At 44.1% G+C, this 25,353-nt stretch overlaps 1 protein-coding gene across 6 annotated transcripts in view; it reads right to left on the bottom strand.

Moving 5' to 3' along the window:
- Positions 1–857: 857 nt before the first annotated feature.
- The window catches only part of lima1a (LIM domain and actin binding 1a), a 115,177-nt gene continuing 90,681 nt past the window's right edge, over positions 858–25,353 (bottom strand). For 5 of the 6 annotated variants that reach the window (XM_069905920.1, XM_069905921.1, XM_069905922.1 and 2 more), the window contains 7 exons: positions 19,773–19,921; positions 16,289–16,378; positions 14,429–14,542; positions 11,455–11,524; positions 10,570–10,655; positions 5,092–5,225; positions 858–3,907 (listed from right to left, as the gene is read on the bottom strand). In XM_069905920.1, coding sequence (XP_069762021.1) covers positions 2,917–3,907; positions 5,092–5,225; positions 10,570–10,655; positions 11,455–11,524; positions 14,429–14,542; positions 16,289–16,378; positions 19,773–19,921 — 1,634 coding nt within the window. In that variant the 3' untranslated portion in view covers positions 858–2,916. The remainder of the gene's footprint in view (positions 3,908–5,091; positions 5,226–10,569; positions 10,656–11,454; positions 11,525–14,428; positions 14,543–16,288; positions 16,379–19,772; positions 19,922–25,353) is intronic. The other variant, XM_069905919.1, reaches the window with a different exon arrangement.

Raw genomic sequence — 25,353 nt, 5'->3', positions numbered from 1 at the left:
GGTGGAGGCAGCTGGAACATTAGGGCAAAATGGCTGGCACCTTTCTTGCATTATTTAATGTCAACACAAAAATACTTCATTGTAAGGGGCTGAGGTTGTGAAAGGAAGAGCCTGATTTTTATTTAATTCCTTTGAGCCTGTTCACCATTAAGCGTGATCTATCCCTCTGGTGAATCTCCCCTGCAACCTCTCACAATCTTTCCACAGTGCACAGACCCAAAAAAATTGCTCACAATCTCTACCTAGTTTTAGAAATTTGGAACATGACATCCCTGTTCTTGTACCCCATACCTTGGTTAATGAAGGCCATGGTCTCATGCACTACCAGACTGAGACCAACTGTAAATTGGAGGAACAACACCTCATCTTCTGTCTGGGCTCCCTCCAACCAGAGGGCATTTAATTAAGACTACTCTGTTTTTAAACTCCCCTCCCCCACCTCCTTTCCTCTAGCTCTCTCTCTCTCTCTCTCTCTCTCTCTCTCTCTCCCTCCCCACCACCACCCCCCTCCCCCACCGTTTCCCCATCTCCTTTCACAGAGCCAAAATAAATTCACCTGGATGTTTCAGTAGGATTTGAATAACAAATTGTAAGGATTTCAAGGAACAGTTAACAGTATTTTGCTAATGCTCAAATAATAATCCTCCATTATTCTAACTACTTCCTTTAAACTCTGGGAAGGAAATGGCTTGGTACTGCTCAATGATAACATTTGGAGTTTCAACCACCAGTCATCTTCCAATTCTGCTGGATTCCTGGGAGCTGGTGTCTGGGGCTCCAAGCTCATTGGAGATGTGCAATGTCCAACTCTCAGCGTCAGCACTGCATCCAAAGTGAAAAGACACACACTGGTGCAATAAATGTTATAATCAAGTTTATTTATTTCTTGCTAAACAAAGAAATTAAGACAGACAATACACAACTGGAAAAGAGAGTTTTAAAAGACAGCAGTTTGATCGTCAGTCCTTTTACTCCAGTCCATATGTTTCTCAAGCTGCTGTTGGTTTTAACAGACAAGAATGAGTGTTTTTGGGACAGGTGGGGATTTTTGGAGTGGGGGGGGGGGGGGGGAAGAATTCCAGCTGAGAGGAATGGAAATCCCTCTTCCTCATTCGGTAGCTACAGGAGTCTCTCACAGAACGAGCTTGGATGGACTCAGTTACCAGAAGCCGATCTGGAATCATAATTAGACAACACTGAAGCAGGAGACAACTTCGAGGAGAGCCGCGATCGACACTTGGAGAAAACGAGTAAGCAGTGGCATTTCTGGTTAACATGCTGGAGTCGAGGAAGGTCTGCTTACCATCTGGGTGTCTCCACATGGACACTCGGGGCAAGTGCTTAGTCCTGACCACAGTGGGAGAGGGCAGAAGACCCCCAGCAAGCTGTGTGTATCATTGCTTTTTCAGTTGGAATTAAATGATCAACAGTAACTGTTTACTCACAGTAAAATGAGAAACATCAAGTGGAATGTAATAAAAAGACGGACTTGACCTGCAATTAAAAACCTTTAACCAGGAGACTATTGGTGGTACATCCAACAGATACCCAGAAACCACAATTTAACACTGTAGCAGTAGTGTACACCAGCATGTAAAGATTAAAACGGCAAACCACATCATTTATCAAATTCTTCACTTCTCATCCAAAATAGTAAAATCAAGATCACAATGTCTTCAGCAGCATCCCATCTGCATACACATGTTGTCCACATGTAAAATCAAGGTATAAAATGAAAGAGACAGAGAGAGAGATTGGAGAACAAAGGCATATTGAAGACTAACGTGAAGACCGACATTGCTGCTCAAGTGGTGTTATTCAAATGACTGAGTTTTCATCTCGATGGAACCTGATCCACAACTTGGACACAAAAGGGTAAAACCCTCAAAATGACATGGTCACCCATCTCCACAATTACCATATAGGGAAGGGCCACAATTAAAACAGCCTGGAGTGAAACATGGAAGTCTGCAGACGCTGTGATTGTAGTTCAAACACACCGCAAATGCTGGAGGAACTCAACCAGGCGAGTAGCGTCCATAGGAGGCAAAGGGATACTGTATTGCCAACGTTTTAGGCCTGAGCCCTTGAAAACGTCATTAACCTCCTATGGAGGCTGCAAGACTAGCTGAGTTCCTCCAGCGTTTGCGGCGTGTTTTTATTAAAACAGCCTGATTGGGTGAACACGATGCTTTGTCCATTCTGTCACTCAGCTCAGATGGGTGATGGAGGGCTTCATCTCGCTTGCCAAGTCCACTCAATCAAGCATGGTGCCAACAAAAATTTAGGAGAGCCACTGCTATCCTCTTCCAGGGGCTGGGCAAGAGAGGAGGCACAGCTGCTCTCAACCCCATTATTTATTGGTTGTTCCTTAATCCTTAACAAGGTGCTTTCAGTTCTTGAATTGTTTCATTTCTTGATTAATCCATCTTTTCTAGAACAAAATGGGAGACTGTTTGCTGAAGAATTGGACAAATACAAAAGCAGAAAAGGAACTGCGACTTCCCCATTTTACCAAAAAGTTATTCAATTGCTTTGAAACGAAATGAGCTCCTGCCCACTGATTAAGTGTTGTCCCAAAGCTCAGGCTTGCGCACTAGAACCTCCCTAGAGTTTAAAATGGTGACAAATTCAGAGCCTTTCTTTTCAAAAGGCATGGATCTTTACAATACATGCATTCTGGGGATGGCAATGATGACCAGTGGAGAGGAAATAGGATTCACAGTGAGCTAACCATAAGCAGTTACTCCAAATAGAAGTTAACATACCAAGAATTTCTTTTTAAAATAATGTTCATATCAACATAGGCACTCGAATAAACCCACTTTCAGCAGAAAGGTCTGAGCTGACAATGACATCTATATCCCACAAGGCCAGTCACCAAATAAAATATGTAAACCACCATATCCACATGATCTAATCTTCATCTTCATAATATCTATTTCTCTTGATTTGTTCTTCAACTGACAATTCATTGGTTCCTTCCACTTCCTCAATTTGATCCCCCTCCCAAAGACCGACATCCTCCAGCTTCCTCCCGTTCTCTGGAATTTGCTCATTCGAGGAGACAGAGTCCCCTGGGGTCTGCAGTGTGCCTGGCTCAGGCCTAGATTCCTGCTCCCTAGTCTCAGGAAGGTCGGCTCCCCTGCCCTCCTCTACATGTAGAGCTTCCTCTACATCCTTGTCTGCCGGAAGATGGTTGCCCTGGACTCCGGCCACCGAGTCAGCCCCAAGCTTGGTTGCCTCTTCATCTTTCAGGCTTTGCTTCCTCTTGTTCTTTGGTTCCCCCTCGCCTTCCTTTTCTTTACTGATGACAACCATATTCTGTGCTAAGCTCTTGGCGGGCTGCAGCTTCTTCAATGGCTCTTTCACACCCACAGGTTTCAGGGGTTCAGCCACACTAAATGGTCTCCATCGCTCCTTCAGGGAGGCACTTCTTCTCAATCTGGAGCTACCACCAAAATCAGAGTTCCTCTTCATCTGTTGGTGCTCATCCTCCGGAGGCCACTTTGGTTTGTTAACTCGGATGCCCTCTTCAGTGGAGCTGGTTCCTTTGCTTCCTGCTTCAGTGGGTGGAGGCCATGCTATTTTTAACTTCCTTGTTTCAACAGGCTTCTCCACCTTTTCAGGTGACGGACTGGAAACCAGGGCCTCCATGCTGGCAGCCAGAACCCCAACCTTGGCTATTGAAAGCTCATCCACACCAGAGCCATCAGACTTGGTCTCTAGTTTATCTGAGGCATCTTCACCCTTTCCCTCCCCTGGGTCACTCTCCTCCCTCGACATCCAAAGCTCTTTGTGGGGTTTGTGGCCAAATCCCTCGTCGTAGTTACCTTTGGCCTTGAAGAGCTGACTAAAGTGAGGCTTGCAGTAGACGTGTCCATGGAGGGAAGCAAAATTCCCAATGCTGAGCAAAAGAAATTGAAAAAAGTTTAAGGCAGCGTACAAACAATGAACAAGGGACCAGAGACAGGGCCCCAAATTTTACACAGAGATATTCAGAAAGTAATCTGGCAGCATTACAGCACTGTGATCTCAGAGTTGGTTTACTAGTGGGTTGCAAGCCACACTTTCAAAATCCCCTTTGCGTCGCAGACAATTAACCCTTTATTCTCGTCATCCAGCCCTATAAATTATATTATGTTTAAACGTTGCCTTTTTGAAATAAATCAACACACCAGTCACAGAACCTACAGCCTTGATGGCCTTGCTCTTTTCATTCAAGGAGTGGAACCTTGTTCATTTCCCATTGGGCCTCATTATGGTGTCCCTCCACACTGACCTCTTGCTCTGCCGAGTCCAAGCAGGTAATAGTAAAACTGACTATCCAGCATCCAAATGTTTGGCAAACCTGATGGTCCAGCGTTAGTCCAGAGCGCAGGCCAGGGTGTGGGCTGTTCCCTTTCAGCGTTTGGCTCACATTAGTCCAGAGCGCAGGCCCTTTCCACTGAACCAGGTTCACTTGGACATTTCAAATGTGCGATTTGTGGGCCAAAAGGGCCTGTTACAGTGCTGCATGTCTAATTTTTTTTTTAAATCTGATGGTTTGAACACTGTCATTTTAACACCAGCAAGCCCTCCCTGAGGGACAGATGATCGTGGAGGGAAGGAGGTGGGAGTGGTGAGCCCTGACTGACAAATCAAAAGCAGTCTATGGGAGAAATGGTTTCTACTGCTTGCCTGGAATCCAGTGCAGATTGGGAATTGCTGTGGTGGTGAAAAGTGAAGGCTCGAGGCAACCCTTTGGGCATAGTCTCGACCAGCCATTCTCACTGGGGGGCCCCCCTACACCCACCCCTCCCCTGAAGGCCACAAGTAAAAACCTGGTTTTCTTTTCACCTCACATAACAGATACTTTTTATGTAGTTGGTAGGAGAGAAGTATGGAAGAAACCAACTAAAGTTGACTGCTTCAGAGGGAAGGGGACCCATAAACTTTGAGCAGAATCCAGGGGGGTGGGGGGAAGAAGAGAAAGGCAAAAAAAAATGGTTGAGAATGGTTGGTGTAGAGTTAAATCATACTCAACAGGGGGGTTTGAGAAACACATTTTGGATAAAAATCAAAGACAAGACCACACTCCGAGCCCCTCACCTGAGTTTCATGTTGCAGTAGCTACAACGGAAACAGACGTTGTGAAAAACTTGTTGGTTTGCAACTAGACGCTCCATGGGATAGACAGTCTTTTGGCAGGTCACACACAGCTCTCTGGCTGGGAGCTGAAACTTCTGGGAGTCCAAATAAAAAAAAAACATGGCACGAGCCGTTAGAAAAAAGTTGTACAAACAGCAAGGCAGAGTCTAGAAATGTGACAAAACACAAGAATTAACTGGCACCCCCTCACACAATGTCCTTTTGATCACAAAGAAATCAGAGGGGAAAGTGGCCTGGAGAAAGTCAGTGGCAAGTACTTGGAGCAAATCAGGTTGTCACCTTTGGACTTTGCAAATCCATTTTAGAGTTCAGTTTTAATGTTTTCTCCGAACAGTTTCCCCATTTGTTTGTCAAGCACAGATTAGCAGAATGGGGGCAGGAAGAGGAGGAACAAGATCACATCTTCAAACAGAAAAAGGACCTTGGCAGCAAGTGAAAAATAGGAAGTAGGAATAAGATCACAGCTGATCTTTTACCTCAGAGCCACGCTTCTGCTCTAACCCCACATCCTTCAATTCCCTTATTCCCCAAGATTCTAATGATTTCTCTCACTTCAACAAACAGTGACTGAGTCTCCACTTGGATAGAGAATTCCAGAGATTCCCTCACCTCAGTCCCGAATGGTGAACCCTTATTTTGAGACTGCAAGTCCTGGTCCCAGACTCCCGAGCCAGGGAAAACATCATGCCACATCTACCCCTTCAAACTCTTAAACATTTTGTACAGTTCAAAGAGATCACAACTCCGATTTATTGTCAGAGTACATAGAGGACGTCACATACAACCCTGAGATTCTTTTTCCTGCGGGCGTGGCAGAATGACCACTAATTGGTTTTTTTCTTTGGCTTGGCTTCGCGGACGAAGATTTATGGAGGGGGTAAAAAGTCCACGTCAGCTGCAGGCTCGTTTGTGGCTGACCAGTCCGATGCGGGACAGGCAGACACGATTGCAGCGGTTGCAAGGGAAAATTGGTTGGTTGGGGTTGGGTGTTGGGTTTTTCCTCCTTTGCCTTTTGTCAGTGAGGTGGGCTCTGCGGTCTTCTTCAAAGGAGGCTGCTGCCCGCCAAACTGTGAGGCGCCAAGATGCACGGTTTGAGGCGTTATCAGCCCACTGGCGGTGGTCAATGTGGCAGGCACCAAGAGATTTCTTTAGGCAGTCCTTGTACCTTTTCTTTGGTGCACCTCTGTCACGGTGGCCAGTGGAGAGCTCGCCATATAATACGATCTTGGGAAGGCGATGGTCCTCCATTCTGGAGACGTGACCCATCCAGCGCAGCTGGATCTTCAGCAGCGTGGACTCGATGCTGTCGACCTCTGCCATCTCGAGTACCTCGACGTTAGGGGTGTGAGCGCTCCAATGGATGTTGAGGATGGAGCGGAGACAACGCTGGTGGAAGCGTTCTAGGAGCCGTAGGTGGTGCCGGTAGAGGACCCATGATTCGGAGCCGAACAGGAGTGTGGGTATGACAACGGCTCTGTATACGCTTATCTTTGTGAGGTTTTTCAGTTGGTTGTTTTTCCAGACTCTTTTGTGTAGTCTTCCAAAGGCGCTATTTGCCTTGGCGAGTCTGTTGTCTATCTCATTGTCGATCCTTGCATCTGATGAAATGGTGCAGCCGAGATAGGTAAACTGGTTGACCGTTTTGAGTTTTGTGTGCCCGATGGAGATGTGGGGGGGCTGGTAGTCATGGTGGGGGGGGGGTAGTGCAAAATTGGTAGTGCAAAAACAACTGTACACAGTGCAAACATGTAAATAAAGAACTGTAAACAGATAACAAATTTAAACAAATTGTGCAATACAGAGAGAATTTTTTTAAAAATCTATGAAGTGTACAAGTAAGATCCTTAAATGAGTCACTGATTGAGTTTGTCGTTAAGGAGTATGTTCCTGAACCTGGTGGTGCGAGTCTTGTGGCACCGACACCTCTTTCCTGATGGCAGTAGTGAGAACAGAGTGTGTGCTGGGGGGGGTGTGGATCCTTGATGATTGCTGCTTTTCTCTGACGGCAGCGTTCGCTGTAGATGTTCTCGATGGTGGGGAAGGTTTTCTTGTGATGTCCTGGGCTGTGTCTACTACCTTTTGGAGGGCTTTATGCTCAGGAGTATTGGTGTTCCCATCCCAGACCATGATGCAGCCAGTCAGCACACTTTCCCACCACACATCTATGAAAATTTGCCAGGGTTTCTGGCATCGTACCAACCTCTGCAAACTCCTGAGGAAGTAGAGATGCTGATGTGTTTTCTTCACAATGCCATTAGTGTGTTGAGTCCAGGAAATATCCTCTGAGATGGTGACTCCCAAGAACTTAAATTTGCTCACCCTCTCCACCTCTGATCCCCCAATGATCACTGGTTTTCCCTTCCTGATGCCAACGATCAGCTCCTTGGATTTGGTGACATTAAGTGCAAGGTTGTTGTTGGTGCACCCTTCAGCCAAGTTTTAAATCTCCCTCCTGTATCCTGACTCATCCCCTTCCTTTATTCAACCCACTACCATGGTATCGTCAGTAAATTTCCAGATGGTCTTATTGTCATACTGAGTCACATAGTTATAGATGTAAAGTGACTAGAGCAGGTGGTGAAGAACACAGCCTTGTGGTGTTCCAGTACTGATGGAGATTGTGGAGGAGATGTATTTACCAATCAATCCTCACTGATTGTGGTCTGGAGGTGAGGAAATCCAGGATCCAATTACACAGTGGGGTGTTGAGTCCCAGGTCTTGGAGTTTGCTGATCAGATTTGAGGGGATGATGGCATTAAATGCCAAAATGTAGTCAATAAAGAGCATCCCGATGAATGAGTTTTTGCTGTCCAGGTGTTCCAAGGCTTTGTGTAGAGCAGTGAGATGGCATCTGCTGTAGACCTGTTGCTACGATAGGTGAACTGGAATGGATCCATGTCACTGGTCAGACAAGAGCTGATCTGCTTCATCACAAGCCTTTCAAAACACTTCATCACTGTGGAGGTAAGTGATCCTGATCAATAGTCATCAAGGCAGCATCTTAATGATGCTGGGCACCAGTATGAATGACACCTGTTTGAAACAGGTGGGTACCATGCCCTGCTGGAGTGAGATATTGAAGATGTCCGTGAATAAATTGGTCAGCACAGATCTTTAATACTCAGCCAGGTACTCCATCCGGGCCAGACACTTTCCTCAGATTCACTCTCCTGAAGGCAGCACGCATGTCTTCCTCAGATACAGACAGGATGGGACGTGGGGGTGTGGAGGGGTGGTTCTTCCCTGTTACTGTCATCAAGTCAGGTGTAGAAGGCGTTGAGTTCCTCTGGGAGTAAAGCTTTTTGCCATCTGCTACTTCACCTGATTTGGTTTTGTAGCAGGTTATGATATTTAGCTGTCAGGTGTCCCCTGTTGTTTCCATTTTCATCCGGATTCTCCTGTTCACCTGAGAAATAGTTTTTCTTGCAAGTTATACCTGCTCCTTCTGTATTGATCTGGACCTCTGGATCTTAATGCCTGTGATCTGGCTCTCACCAGATTCCAGATTTCATTGTTTATCCAGGGCTTCTGGTTGGGGAACGCCCCAAACTCATTCTTTCAGAGAAGCCCAGTCAAATTAAGGTCTCCTTGTGTGACAAACCAGCGCCCCCCAGGAATCAACCAAGCGTGACATGATTAGCGTAGGGGCGGCATGGTTCGTGCAATGCTGTTACAGTGCCAGTGATCAGGACCAGGGTTTGAATCCAGTGTTGTCTGTTCTCCCAATGTTTGTGTGGGTTTCCTCTGGGTGCTCCAGTTTCTTCCCACCCTTCAAAAACGTACTGGAAGTTGTAGGTCAATTGGGCGGCACAGGCTCATGGGCCAAAATGGCCTGTTACCGTGCTATATGTCTAAACTATTAAATTGGATAATATAGTGACAAGATTTTAAGAACCTTATGTGCCACCCAACCCCCACCCCCAAAAAAAGCTCACTTCAACTAAATGCTGTTTTAAATTGAATTTTCAAAACTATAATTTGATATCAGAATTTACACAAGTCCTCTGTTCTGGAGGGACGGGTTTTAAACCGACCATGTGCCCAAGACCTCCAACCTGTGGTTGGCAATGTTGGGACATACGTGACACCAGGTTGCCTACTGCGGTTCACAGCCCTTTGACAAAGAAGCAAATCAAAACTGGATAATCCTCCTCTCCCTCCTCAATAGCAACACACCATGCAGCTCAGCTCAAGCAGAAGGGGTTTTGGTTAAAATAGGTGATTAACTGAAACAAGACAAGGGCAGCATTTTGCTCAGACATTAATTTAGATCAAGCAATTTTCGTTACAGTTTAAAAAAGTCAAATCTCTATAAAGAATAAACAGAACCTCATAATCGGAGAGAGAGGAATGCAGAGAGAGAAAAGGAATACTTCAGGAACAGGTAAATGCTGAAAAATAGGCAAAGAAAAAGGATTAAAAGCAGCAATAATCAACAGGATGTCAAAAGGTTATCTCAGAAAGTGTTTATAATCATATTGAAACAATTCTTCATGTTTTGCCCTCATCTGAATTGCTTAAAGTTAAACCAAATTTAATCTCTACAAAAAAATGTTATTCTAAACATTTTATCTATGAAAAAAGTACTGAACATTTTCAATATCACCAGCAAGAAAGCTCTGAATCGCGTGGAGTTATTCTGCTGTTGAAATTCTCCTTAAAAAAAAATTAGCCAACTTTACAGGATTGAACCATTAAGGGAAACCCAATCTTTGTTTGGACCTTCTCTGGGGAGCAGTTAATCCCATTTCCAGGGCGACAGATGTGGTAATCTCATCACATCTTGTAACCATAGCACCCAATGCTGAAGAAAGGTTTCACACAGCAGGTGGCTGACAACTTGGATGAATGCTGCTTTATGCTGGGTCTCTCTGGATGGCGAGGCAGCTATGTCTGGGAGTCTGATTATTTGTATTACTTGAAACTCCTCTCTTTATACTAGAGACAAACTTGGGAGTCTCAAAGAATGAGGCAAGGGATGTTACCAGGAGACCTCAAACACCAGACTCCTTGAACAGGAGGAGTTTAAAACTGATCAAGGTTGGGAAGATAATAGCTTTGATCTCGTTTCTCTTCCAATCCAGCTGCAAATGGCTTCAGCTGCCCTGAACTTGTGTGGAGTGGGGAGGAGAGAATCTCATTTGAGGTCATTTCCATCTTGAAAGAGGGGATTTCAAGTATTTTTTTTTCCCTTTCATTCTTCCACCCTCACCACCCATGGTTGTATTGCACCATCCAGGGTTACATCGAGCACAGCCATGAGATATCGACTGACATTAGTGCAGTGCAGACAGGTCCTTTCAGCACGGAAATAACCAAAATGATTAAAGAGGAAAGTACCATTTTTGAGCCAGCTATCACCTTTGCAAAGTTGAATGCAAATTACTTAACAAGCTGACGCCCAACAGGATTCTTACCTTAACGGGTTTGGCTGGAATATTTTGTATTTCCATGGTTGGTCTTTGTTGTTTTAGACCATCAACTTTTAACATGCCTTCATTTTCTGTATTAACATTCAATTTAAAAAAATTAAAAACACAAATTAAAACCACACAAAACTTTCTTAGCAGTTACTGCAGAGAATCAGTGCTTATTTTCTATTCAAACATGGGCCCAAAGCCTTCTCAGGGCCAGTGGTTGTGCACCTAACCTCCCCATACAAAACATTGGGCCCAATCAAGCCGATTCGCTCTTCCTCCCACCCCCCCCCCCAAACACGAGGAGCCCAGCCACGACCGACCCCCAAATAGGCCCAAACAGCCTTTGACAGGAGCCAAGAGTGAAGGTGAAACTTTGTGCCATTAAAATCATGAAACACTACAGATGCTGTGCCAATCTATATATTACTTTAAAAAATTAAAATTTGAGATTTTTATAACCTTTTAAGACAGGTTTAAAAAGTGAAAATATTCCATTTAAAACATTAAGTATAGGGAAATAATTATAAATGATTAAAACAAGAGAAAAATAATTGACTACTCTTGCCTTTCCCATTTAATCTCCAAGGGGGTGGGGTTCGGAGAAAGGTGCCTCGTCGCCAGTCTGTAGATTGAAAGGGGCAGATTCCCCCAATGAAACAAAGTGGAAACTCTCCACAGACTTCACACGGTGAAGTGACACTGGGATCATCATTCAGCACATTGCAGGAGCTGAAATGCCAAAGGCTGAACACCATTACCTCCCAGACCAACAACCTCCAACGTTTGGAGCAGGAGAGCTGTGTTTGAACAACTGGTGCAAGGGTAGCTCTGGCACAGGGACAAAACACACGTGCTTTACAGTGTAATGACAGCATGGCTCACCTTGGGTATCTGCCAGTCTTTCAGAAACAGAACCTTTCCAAGCACTGTGAGTGCTCTCAATCACAGGCCCCTGAGACAAATAAAGGAAAATTGTAAAACTACACCTTTCAGTGTAATGGAAAAATGAGGCAGTAATAAAGATCTTTTTATGCAAACTTTCTCCTTTGTCTTTTGTGACACTACAGCCTGCATTTTTGTTTTATTTTTACACTCCCCACTGCACTATGTAGAGGTTGACTTGCCTAGACAGTGCACAAAGCAAGGTTTTCAGTGCATGCAACATTGAACAATTCATGGCGCTTTATTGAGCTGAACTTTGGCCATGATTTAAGGAGAAATGGCCTCCTCCTGCTTTTTAATGATGCTCTAGCACTCCAATATCTGTCCTTAATTATTGCCGAGATAGTGGAGGTGGAAAATAATAATCACACCTGCATTTTTGAATCACAAGAGCTTTGACCCTAGCCGGGACAAAGCAGCTTTTCCTAGCTGGGGTCAACCCACCACCTGAACAAATTCAATCCCTCCACCAGTGCACAGTGGCTGAAGTGTTTGCCATCTACAAAATGCACTGAAGTCACTTAAAGTGTAGAGTCAAGCTTCAAAGATCACCACCCTCTGGGTGGAGAAATTTCTCCTCACCTGTCCTGAATGGCTGACCCTTTATTTTGAGACTGTGTCCCCTGGTTCAAGACACTCCAAACATGAACTCTGCATCTATCCTGTCAAATTTTGTAAGCAACAATGAGATTACCCTTCAATTTTTTTTACTCTAGATACAGGTCGAGTCTGCTTTATCTCTGCTTGTACAACAAACCTGCCACCTCAAGAACCAATCTGGTGGAACCCGCACATCCTTCCTTGGGCAGGGAGACCAAACTGGTACACAAATTACACTCTCACCTAGGCTCTGTACCATCTAAGCAAAATGTCTCCATTCATGGACCCAACCCCCAATGCTACACCTCATTTGATCAATGGGCACCTTCGTTCAAACATCTCTACCCTTCTCCTACTCAATGATTCTCTAATCATTAAGGGAAAGGATTGAAGAAAGATGTTGCTTAAAAAAAATTATGAAACCAGGAAGCAAGTTAAATAGCATAATTTGCATTTATTCAAACTTGATTTTAAAATGGGACTTGATGATTAAAGTAACCAGAATGTAACTAGGGACGGCAGAGTTAGTGTAGCGGCTAGTGCAAATTGGCTAGAGTTAGCGTAGCGGCTAGTGCAAATTGGCTAGAGTTAGCGTAGCGGCTAGTGCAAATTGGCTAGAGTTGGCGTAGCGGCTAGTGCAAATTGGCTAGAGTTGGCGTAGCGGCTAGTGCAAATTGGCTAGAGTTGGCGTAGCGGCTAGTGCAAATTGGCTAGAGTTGGCGTAGCGGCTAGTGCAAATTGGCTAGAGTTGGCGTAGCGGCTAGTGCAAATTGGCTAGAGTTGGCGTAGCGGCTAGTGCAAATTGGCTAGAGTTGGCGTAGCGGCTAGTGCAAATTGGCTAGAGTTGGCATAGCGGCTAGTGCAAATTGGCTAGAGTTGGCGTAGCGGCTAGTGCAAATTGGCTAGAGTTGGCGTAGCGGCTAGTGCAAATTGGCTAAAGTTAGTGTAGCGGCTAGTGCAAAGCTGTTACAGTGCCAGCGTCCCGGGTTCAAATCCACTGTAAGGAGTTTATACGTTCTCCCCAAGTCTGCATGGGTTTTCCCCAGAGCTCCGGTTTCCTCCCACACTTAGAAATGTATGGGGGTTGTAGGTCAATTGGGTGTAATTTAATTTAATCCTCTAATTGGAAGCTCCCCAGCTTCATAAAAATAGTTAAATTAAGCACAAAATGCAGTAAGAAATTACAAGAGATCATTTGTGCACCAAGAGCTATAAACAGCAGAAAAATAATGATCAAATAAAGTGCAAACCGAAGACATTAGAAGCAGTGAGAAAAAAATTGCGTGGTTCAAAACTGATATCCATGGAGATTGCAGAGCAAGAGCTAACCAAGAGAGGGCAGTAATTCACCATTTATAAAACCACAGAAATGCTGGAGGATCTTTTCAACATCCAAAAAAGCAAAAATCTATTGCCAACATTTCAGGTCTGAGCCCTTCTTCAAGGAATAAAAAGAATGAGCCAGAAGCAGGAAATCTCAGAATACAGTCAATCCTGGCAGGGAGAGGAATCCAAACCAACAAATAGGTCACCTATAGTGTCCTGTGGTTCTACAAATGGATATGATAAGGGGGGGTTTAACAAAAGCCAGAGAAGTTGATATTAATGCCATCCAGTTGGAGGGTGCCAAGTCGGAAGATAGGGTGTTGTTCCTCCAATTTGTGGGTAGTCTCAATCTGGCAGTACGAGACCATGGACAGACATGTATGTCGGCAAGGGAATGGGACAGGGAATTGAAATGGGTGACCACTGGGAGATCCATACTATTGCGTCGGACTGGGCCAAGAAAGTTATTTCCCAGTCTGCGTCCAGTCTCACCAATGTAGGAGATGACCACAACAGGAACACCGGATGCAGATGACCCCTGCAGATTGGGGTAGAGACACAGGAGGATCAAAGCCAGCACCACCAGGCTGAGGAACAGTTTCTTCCCACGGGCTGTGAGAATGCTCACACTAACCATATGAGACTCTCATTTGCAAATTAATCTTTATTTGTATATATGAATTCTTGTCCTGCATATGTTTTGCTTGCCTAGGTGCTATGTCTGGTTGTGTATCTGTGTTTCGCACCGAGGACCGGAGAGCACTGTTTCGTCAGGCCATACTTGTGCAATCAGGTGACAATAAACTCGACTTTGCTCCCTAAATGAAAAGCAGACCTTCAGCCAATCTCCAAGTCTAGGCACTTTGCCACAGCAGAGCTGGTGGATTCTTGGAATGAGGTAGTTGCAGTAGAAACAACCCAGCCATGGCATTGTCAGTCTTATTGCAATCAATACCATCCCACATCATCCTAAAGATGAATCACGTACCTTCTGCATCTCTGCTGGGGGAGAAGTGCTGATCAAAGACTCTGGTGGCACATTCTCTTTTTGTTCATTCTCACTGCTTGCATGCATTTCGAGGTCACTAGTGCACATATCAGACTACAAAAGATAAAGGCAGTATAAACATTTAGAGAATCAAAAGAACATTACAATAGTCTTGTAAAACAGTGACTGCCTTTATTTGCAGGCCAATTGAATTATTGGGTGTGGCAAATTAAAAGAAATTAGAACAAAAAAATAAACCATGTTATTACTCAGGGCACAAAAGGACTTGCACAAAGGCAATAACAGGCAGGTGAAATCCCAACAATACTTCATGCTGTCAATATTAAGTGCCAAAGGGATGAAGACTAGATGGAATGACAACAGAATAGGCACCTGCATTATGTTTCAGTTCAAAACTCTGACCACGAACAAGCAAATCAAGCAGAAAGACAATGGCTCCAGAGATGTGGCCAAATGGGACTCATGTAGATGGGAAAGAAAGGTCAGCATGGATCTATACATACAGCACCATTACAAGCCATTCTGGCCCATGAACCAGGCTGCCCAATTACACCCAATTGACCATCAACCCCCAGTATGTTTTGAAGGGAGGGAGGAAACCAGGGAAAACCCACGCAGAGATGGGGAGAACAAACTCCTTGCAGACAGCGCAGGATTCGAACCCCGGTCCGATCACTGGCGCTGTAACAGCTTTGTGCCAACTGTGTAGTTGCCAAAGAGCCCATTTCTTGGCCTGTGCCTGATTCTACGAGATGAAATTGCAATCTTTAACCTTACTTCCTAGTGCATTTCTTATCATTTTGACTGTAGTATTTTTGTTGTCAAGTGTAGATGAAGGGGATGGGTGGAGAGGGAAGATGATGAAATTCATAGACGCCATAATGCTGTACATTTTTCATACTTTGTTATTCATCAAAGAAAGATTTGCATTTTTGGTGACATTTCTCCCCAAAATCCAAAGGAGAAATTTGTGGCAGAGTCATGACTGTGATTCACATCACCTGGGACTGTTTCAAGTGAAGACCCGGAAGTAATGGAGCCGAGATGCTGCCAGACACGTACCTTTCTCCCCTGCCTCACTATTATTCCACCTCCTGCAAATACTTTGATTCAAACCAGTGGCAACCCTTTCTGTGCACCTGCCAACAGCATTAAAACCCCAATTCTGCTCTCAAAATTCGATCATCAGTCGCAGCAGAGCAATTGGAAATTTCTCTCCCAAAACTTCACATTCAAAATAAAATTCACAGGGATTAAACTTTTTAAAATTTTGGAATATCACAACAGATGAACACACCAGTCTGAAATGTTGGGAAAGGAGACAGGAAAATCCCAGTAAAGCTGGTTTCTGCTCTGAACAAGGGTTGGAATTTCGACACCAGTGCAGGGGAGGCATGGTCAATCATTCTCATTTTCAATCACTAATGATCAGGGGAGAGCAGGGTATGGCTGAGGTTCTGTCACTTTGGGGAGACTTCAGCCCTCTTTACATTGAGATCCCACCACATTGCCATAAAGAAGACCTGTCATTAAGCCAGCTTTTTTTAAAATAGGAAAAGGACACCCAAGTCTTCTCCCAGTTCTGTTAAAGGGTCCTGGAACTGAAATGGGAACCATTTCTCTCTCCACAGAGCTGCCAAGACTGCAAGTGTTTCCATAGAGATAGTTTTTCTTTGCATTGCAATCATAGAATAGTGGTGACAGAGGAAGAAGCCAATTGATCCAATGAGCTTCTGCAGAAAAGGAAATTTGCAAAGCAGTTGGAATAGCAGAACATGGATAATTTGTCTCCCACATCCGCACAAGAGGTAGTCAGTAAGCAAACAAAAGGCCAATTACCTGCGACAGTGTCTTTGGACTACATGCTTCTCTGGTGTCCCACAGGTCCTTAGCGACAACATCCCCAGGCTCCACATGCTCTTCTAAGGTCTAGGCATTTTCCAACACAATAGTTAGTTTCAGAAGCAGTGCTGCTCCGTTCAACAAACCAATCCAATCGAGAACAACTGAAGAACAAAGTTCCATTTCTATAATGCTTTTCACAGACTTTTCAGAGGTTTCCATGGCATTTTGCAGCTGAATTTGGTTGTCATTGGGCCAAACAAGGAAAACACAGCAGCCATTTGCGCACAGCAAGCTCCCACAAACAACAATGAGATCATTTTTAATGAGGTTCAGGGATGGCTGTTGACCAGGACACCAGGAAACTCTTCTCACACACGACCCTGCTCACAATCTCTGCGACTGCTTTCAGGCAGAAGGTGCAGAAGCCAGAGGTCTGGCACCTCCAGGTTCAAGAACAGTTTTATCCAACAGTCATCAGGCTCTTGAACTTCCCATACCACCCAGACGATAAACTACTCTGGGACCACCAAAACATATGTCTGTACTATTAAAACATTTCTTTTTCTTGCACTGACTGCAAATGTGAATATTTGTTTTTCACATTTATCTCTTTGCTTACTGAGGTAATGTGTAGTATTTTAGTTTTGTTTAAATGGGAGTACATGTTCAAATGCAGCAAGAATTTTGGTGCATGCATACATGGTACTTGTGTGTATGACAAACATTCTCATTATTACTCTTTCGCTCGTTCAGCTGACCAGGTCAACGCTACTTTCCCTCACTACTGCAACATCTGTTCGGTCTCTGGGACGAATCTTGAATCCAATACATCAGAATCAGAAAGAACACTAGGCTACCAAATGACGGCAATCATCCCACAAAAAAAAAGTAACAAATTCCACAATGTTGTCAAAGTGCAACAAAGGAGGAACTGCACAAGCATGCACAGTTAAAACCTCATCCATCTTTTGGATGAGATGTTCAAACAGATACCAGCAGCTCACTCAAGTGGATGTAAAGATCCAACAGCAATATTTAAAAACAGAGTACCTTCCTGGGCTCCTGGCCAATCATCCCACAGCAATGTTTCCTACTTGTATGATGTTTTGTGGGTTTCAGCCATGCACAAACTGACTGCCGTGTTTGGCTAAGCTGCAAGACCCTTTCATCCAATTTCATTGGGCGTGAAGCACTGTAAAGATACAAGAAGTTGCTATACAAACTCAAATCAGTAGTTTCCAACTAATCAGAGTTTGAGGAGACTAAAATACAATCACTTTGGCCAGGATAATGTTACAATGGCACACAGCTCCCAACCAGAAACAGGACTATGAAGGCCTTAAGTTATTAACATGCATTCTGCCCAGTTCAAAGACAATGGCTGTGGGAGACTGAAGCATGAAAGGCGTACAAATACAAAATTAAATTATAAACAAAGCTTGAAATTAATTTTTAAAAATCAGTGTTTACTATCGTCAATGCACTTTAGGGCAGTATGGTTGGCGTAGCGGTTAGTGTAACGCTGTTACACCGCCTGTGATCAGGACCATGATTTGAATCCCACACCATCTGTAAGGAGTTTGTACATTCTCCCTGTGTCTGCGTGGGTTTTCCCCAGGGGCTCTGGTTTCCTCCTACTGTTCAAGGTTAATTGGGTACAAATTAGGCAGATCAAACTCATGGGCCAAAATGTATATAATTTAAATTTATATGTCTAAGACAAGTTCAATGTGGAAATGCAAGCCCAGTTCAAGTGCAGGAAGTCAATAAACAGCCCTTCTTGAGGGTCCTAAAAGAGAACCACTCCTAGATCACAGGCCTCTTGAAGGGTTGGTAACTCAGGTCAACAAGAATGGAAAGGACTCGTTCAAACAATCAATCCAAGAAACACAAAAGCTGCAGATGCTGGAATGTTGACCTGCTGGAGACACTCAGCAGGTCAAAAAGCATCCATGAGTAGAAATGGTCAATGTTTCGGGTTGGAGCACTTTATCAAGCCTGGAGTGATATTCTGTATATAAAGGGGGAAAGAGGTGATGGGACAAAGGATGTGTGAGGTGGAGAGAAAGGTGGAAGGAGAAACCATTAGAAGGGAGAGGGGGAGATTTTTTTTGCCATTCAAACAATCACAATGTTAAGACGTTAGATCCTATTGGAAACCCACCTCCCACACTACACTATCCCCCAGCCATGTCTTGTCCCTTCAAGAAAACCAGAGTGGAAGCAGTTAACCCTTGATGACTCCATTTAACATCAAGCTATGGGTTTTTTTTTTATAAAAGTCTGGTTGAAGAACAATGTTATAAACCAATAGTCTCTAAATCAATAATGGCCTCTGGATAACCACTATGCTCCCACACCCAAAATGATGCAAGAGAAATGACTGCAGATTTAAGCTAAGAGAGGAAATTGGACAACGCAAAACAAGATTTTTTTCAGCATGATAACCTTGGAACACAAGATAAGTGCATGTTATTCCAAAAGCGATGGACATTGAAGGAGGTTCGAGCCACGTCAGGAGAGATTTCTGCTCCAAAGCAACTTGTGCAACTCTCACTAGATAATGAGGCACAACTTATCCCATGTGTCTGGATGTCACTGGGTACGTTCATGAAGCCCAATGCTGTATCACAGTCGGAAACATTTGCGCCAGTTTACTTTTCACGGGAAAGAAAACCACTAGAAAGATAGTGATATTTTGTGCCAGTTAAGAGTGTAGCCAACATGAACCAGCAACCTAGACAGCACCACTCTCGCTGCAGAGCTTGATGGTTACGGGCTCAAGTTGCACACCTGGTGAGATCTCTGGGAAATAGAGAAAACAAAGTATAGAAATTTGTCAGAGACGTGACTGCAGACTTGAAAACCAAGCCCTATTTCCCTGTGAATGATCCTTGCCACATTTTGAAAAAAACAAATGGTTGCTTGCCTTAGCCAACTATTTCCACATTTGTGAGAACTTGCTGTGCGCCTATTGACTGCTGCATTTGCCTGCAAAATAGCGCCTGTGCTTTAATTGGCCGCAAAGTACTTGGACATCTGGGAGATAGAACTGCCAGCATATTTTGTGCTACGTTGCTACCCTCACTCAACCATTGGCCAATTGACAAGTCTGTTGAAGACTCAACAAGCAGAACTCAAGACAGGAGGGAGGTACAAAGCTGCAAAACCACCCATTCTTAGAACCAAAAGTTCTCATCTTCAAGGTCACAGTACAGTGGCAAAGTGGACAGGCCATTCAAGGTGAAGGGGTGAGTGTGCGAGGGGAAGGTAAAGTAATGCATGCAAACATGTAAAAAAATCCAAGTTAGCCTGCTTTGCAGGCTGTGTTTTCGATCCATAATGGGCTCAGTTAGAACATCTTCATGCATGTTCCAACTTTACAGCAAGAGTAACAGTAGTCTTCAACAACATTTCTCAATGGTGCATTACAATCAACTGCGCTGCAGATGGAAATGTATTCAAAAAAAGTGTTTACTGTAGGAGATTGGAGGCTGGTCTCCTGTGGTGTAGCTGCCTGGTACAATGTCATTCTGTCTTTCACTGACGTCTGCTCCTGCATGTCTGCCAACTCCGTACCAACCTTAGATTCAGTTTTATCAGGGCTTGTTCCAGGCGAGGTATGGTCTACATGAAGTGCAAACAGAGCCAAATTCAACATTAATGAATGCATGTCAAGATCAAAGCAAACAATACTCAACATAACAAACCCAATTTGACTGCCAATCAAGGCTCCACACATTTCTCTCTCTCTCTGCACTCGCGCACCCCCTCCCCTCCTCCCAAATTAACTCCACACCAACCAGGATAGAGAAAAAACTGGCCTACACATCCAGCAATGATTACAGATAACATCCGACTTTATAATTGTCAATCATTCAGGATATACTTGTTTTTTTTTGCTTGGTCTTTCAAATTCTCATTTTTTCAGATGGCCAGATTTTATTACCTCTAGTAGGAAAGGTATGGAATGAGCATTGGCACCTATATCTCCACACTACCATCAAAACATGTCACCATGAACAAGGGCCATTGTGCACTGATCCTGAAGGAGCAATATACAGTAAAATCCCTAGTATCCAGCACCTACAGCGATTGCAGATGCCGGATCTGTGACTTTTCTGGTCGCCTGAAGTCTTACAACGCCTAATACACCAGCATTAAGAATATACAGTTTAAAAGACAAAAGACGGAGCAAAGTGTAGTAATTTGGAAAAAAAAGTATTAATTATGTTAAGTTCACTTTAATCAGGTAATTACAAAATTTAAATTTGAACCCTGGTCACTGACACTGTAACAGCGTTTCACTAGCCATTATGCTAACCGTGCCGCCATCATAATTATCCCTCTTTCCCTCAAGTTTACAGATAAAGCCCTACTTATATCCTTAATACTAAAACACGCTTACTAGGCAGGGATAAGGAGACACTTTGGGAGAGTCGCCCCAGCAACATTGGTCGCCTCTTCATCCTGGGCGCCACCATTTTATTCAACACACAGCTTTATTCAAACAGCTGCTGTGGGCGGGGCATGACCGGGGCACTCTGTTAGTTGAATGTTTGCTCCCATCTTCACCAAGGAGTTGTGCGTTGCTTCAGAGAACATTTACATTTTCATCTATTCTTATTTAATTTTTATTTATGTATTTATTTTCTCCCTTTTTTTTGCCAATTGCTTGAAAACCAGAAACTGGGGATTTTACTGTGCATACCCAAGCCACTTAAATTCTGCAGAAAAAGCACACTTGAAAGCACTGCCTTCTCACTCACTCAGAGTTCAAACCCCAAAAAAAAGGGTTCCCAAGCTTTTCATCCCATGCTTGTTGCAGTGTTTAACTGCCAACAAGGCAATATTTCTAAGCAAAGTGTTTGCAAGTCCAAACTCGCAGACCAACCATGTGCTAGATAAAGGGTCAAGCAGAGCAGAGGGACTTTGGTCTATAGGAATGGAGAGTCAAAGCTTACAAATCCTGATTTGGGGGCATCACTGTAACGAGAGCATTACAAACAAGGACCAGATCTTCATCAATAGACTGCACACTCCAGCTATCCACAACACCTGCCTTTTACTGGAAAGCATGCTTGCTATAGGGATGTTTGTAGAAGGAATTTATGTGAGCAAAAAAATTTGGAAAATAAATAGGTAAAAAAAGTAAAGTTTAAAATGAATACACCTTGCCCTTTAGTTCGCCAATCACACAGCCTCCGACAACTGGGAAATTCACTTATCCGGCATCTACCAATCCCCAAAGGTTTTATTGTATTCAGTGGGTGGGGAGCATTTAACAATTTAGCCAAGGAGAGTTTTAAAAAAGGTTGTTTATGAGGAAAGAGGAAGACGAAAGGCAGGGGAGAAAAACCTGAGATTTAGACAGTGGCCAAGTAGGTAGAAGCGACAAGGCAAGGTTAAGGGTCAATGGGGCAGAGGCTAGGGTGGCAACGAAGACAAACATTCAAAAAAAAGATCTTGGGTAAATCTAGGAGGAGAATAACACATTTGAACAAAGTTGGATACTATCAGCAAGAGATGAACAAGAATGAAGAGAATGGAAGGAGCAGTGTGGACAAGTTGGAGGCTGGAAGAGAGATCCCAGGACCAGTTAGAGGCTGGAAGAGAGATGCCAGGACCAGTTGGAGGCTGGAAGAGAGATGCCAGGACAAGTTGGAGGCTGGAAGAGAGATGCCAGGACGTTGGAGGCTGGAAGAGAGATGCCAGGACAAGTTGGAGGCTGGAAGAGAGATGCCACGACAAGTTGGAGGCTGGAAGAGAGATGCCAGGACGTTGGAGGCTGGAAGAGAGATGCCAGGACGTTGGAGGCTGGAAGAGAGATGCCAGGACAAGTTGGAGGCTGGAAGAGAGATACCAGGACAAGTTGGAGGCTGGAAGAGAGATACCAGGACAAGTTGGAGGCTGGAAGAGATGCCAGGACATCTGGTTTTGTAGGAAGCAAAAGAGAACTTGAGGCAGAAGAGGGGCAACACCAATTGTGCAGCTGGGGATGAAGGTTGGATTTGGAGGATCAACCCTGGGATCAAAACAGGACCTTGTGGTTCCACACAGCAAGTGGTGGAATGGACTTGGTAGGGCAGAGAAGGACATAGCACTTCAGTAAGGAAATTAAATGGTTTCCCATCTTAGTGCTGAAGCTATGATTTTATCTTCCCGACTTCTAATTATCTCCATGTTCCTTTCTACTTTAAATATTAGCTGCCTCTTTCAATATTCAATGTCTTAATTTTTCATCTTTTCCATTGGCACTGATATACATGGGAATGGAAACAAGAAGTCTATGGTTGCACTCTCCTTTCATCTCCTTGGTAGAATTTCAGCTGCCTCCCAACACTTCACCCATGCCCGACAGGATGAGCTATTTAGCATGAGTGTAAATTGAATGGTGCATAACTTTATACCTCTGCACTTCCCTCTGGGTGAGACAGCAGAATACAGCAAAGCGACAGCAAGGATCGGACACATTTATAAAAAAATAAACCAGATGTCAGGGTAAGCTTTCCATTATTTATTGCACAAAAGAAACCATTTGTTGGCTAAAATTGGCAATCCAGTGCTTAACCTTCAGCAATCAATTTTTTTTTTCAAAATTCAGTGGACCAGTGAGGCTGAAGGACTCACATGGGCTGCTGGAACTCATGGGAACCAGGTATTGGAACCAGGATTCAAGAGGGTGTCAAGAGTGGGAGAGACTCCTGAAGGGCTTCAAGCGCTGAAGGCTTCCTGATCGTATATCAGGTGTGAGTCTGGAGCTCAGGTTGACGATGGATCGAACTGCAGACTGCAGAGGCTATGGGACACTTAGCGTCTCTCAAGGAACTCTTTTCTCTTATTGTTAGGGGCACTGGTGACTCTTTGTTTGGCTTACGGAGGACAAAAATTGAAGTACATAATGTGTATTACTTTTTTTAAAATGTATTATACGTGACAATAAAAGGAAATTTTGGAACCCAACTCTTTGAACCTGCACCACAGTGTTAAAACAAGCTCCTAAAAGTGGTCACCGTGCAACAATCAGGAAGCAGCCCCATGGCCCAGGAAATTTAAAGGCAGAGATTTTTTTTTTGCGAGCACAATTCCGCAGCCCTCGCCAGTTGGAGTAAAGCAGCGGTGATGGTGGAAAGTGCAAGGTTTTCAGGCAGTACGAGGCCTCGCTGTGATTCGATGAGGCAGGTGTCAGATCCATGTGGTGCTAAAGATTGGACAACCTTGCATTACACGCCAGCTATTGCAGCATTCAGAAGTGCACATTTTTGGGTTACAGGTTCAGTCTTACCACAGCTCAGTTGCATAAAAGGTGAAAAAAAATGTGATCACTGCTTTAGGGGGCTTCCCCAGAGTCTAAAGCATCAGCATGCCCAGAGAACAAGCCACTGTAATTGATCTGCCAAGGTTTGCATACCTACAGGAACTTGCGTCAGCTGGAAACACAGGAGATAGCGCAAACAGCTCAATCTAGTCTGCATTCTTGCCATTCAGGCGCTGATTTTTAAGTTGCTTACTGTGCCATTCATTCCTGGGAAATGGATACACAACCATTTGGGGTTTTCCCAGCACCCTTGCAGTCAGTGGGCAGACACGTAGAAGAGACAAGACTCCAGTGGAAAGATGATCAACGAGATGGCACCAAGATTACACAAAATACAAAGAATGGGATGAGAAAATCCCACACTGATACAATTCTGCTCACGTGGTAATAAGTTATTACCACATCAGTCACCATCGTCACAATTGTTTCGAAAAGAGGCTTTGGCTGGAAACCTTGACTGCTCCCCCACCCCCCATCCACTGATGTGGCTCATCCAGCAGAGTGTGTTTAGGTGCCCAGCATCTACAATGCAATGTGGCTCCCGCCCCCCCCCCCCCACCTCCCCAATGATATGCTATCTAATTACATACAGACCAATAACAGATTAAATCTGACAACCAATTCTGACAAATTCTGCCAACTACACACATCATCTCCTCTCAGAACCTGAATGACGTTGGGCATCGAGCCCTTTAAATAGTGGACCCTGCAAGTGAAATACCTTCTGCCTGCAGTTGAAAAGACAATGATGAAAATATAGAAATTGCCACCAACTCCAAAAAGAGTTGACATTTGATTTTTTTTGTTTTGCCCAATGCTGTGCAGTGTTGTCAAATATGACTTCCCTCTCAATGCTGGGGTGCTGGTCTGGGAGAGAACCCTTTATTGAGTGGATACTGGTTACATTTCAACATGGCACAGAGGAGCAACTTAAGTGTTGACATTTGAGATCCTTAAAAAAGGAATAAGTAGCTACAGGGAGGGCTCATGGATTGATATATTCTACTTCACACAGAGTGCTGGCTCCAAAGAACAGTTTGCTCAGAAGAAAAAGGATACATTTCATTTTTAAAAATTAAATTGTATTAATTTTCATATGAGTAGAAAATTGATAGTCCTATGCACCAGTAATTGAGGCCTTCAAAGCATCTTCCAGGATTTCCAATGGCACATCACTGAACTAGCCAGAGTGGCTGAGATCCAGGTTTACTTTCACAGAATGCAAGACATGCACTAAGCTAACTTGGGTCTGTAAGGCATCAGACTTATTGGATGGAGATAGCACACAAGTTTGTCCAAGGAAATAATTCTTTCCTTCATTTTTCCCCATCTGCTACATAGAGATAAAAAAGCCACATGAAATTCGAGCACATAATACAAATGGTCGCTCGCAGAACATTAGTGGCAAGTCCCAGACAGTATGTGTGAACAGCTGGATAAACAGCTGCTCCATCTGTTTTGGGAAGATGCCAAGCAAAGGGTAAATGAGAGTCAAAGTGATGGATGAATGAACATCAGCAGCCCAGAGGGAAAATGGCAGAGAGAGAGAGAGAAAAGGAGTACAGTTTGTGGGCAGAAACGCTGAGATTGAGCTGCGTTCACAAGCACAGTTTGTTCACCGTTCCATTGACAAAGTCAGCACGAGTTACTCTGGACTGCGACTTTACTGACCCCTCTGCTTCCATTCATATGACCATCTTTTAAGCCAAAAAAATCCATCCTGAAATATTAACCAGTCTTG

Source organism: Narcine bancroftii, chromosome 12 (assembly GCF_036971445.1).
Source record: "Narcine bancroftii isolate sNarBan1 chromosome 12, sNarBan1.hap1, whole genome shotgun sequence".
Taxonomy (NCBI): Eukaryota; Metazoa; Chordata; class Chondrichthyes; order Torpediniformes; family Narcinidae; genus Narcine; species Narcine bancroftii.
Note: the sequence above shows the minus strand (reverse complement) of the source record. Positions and strands in the feature narration are given on the sequence as shown.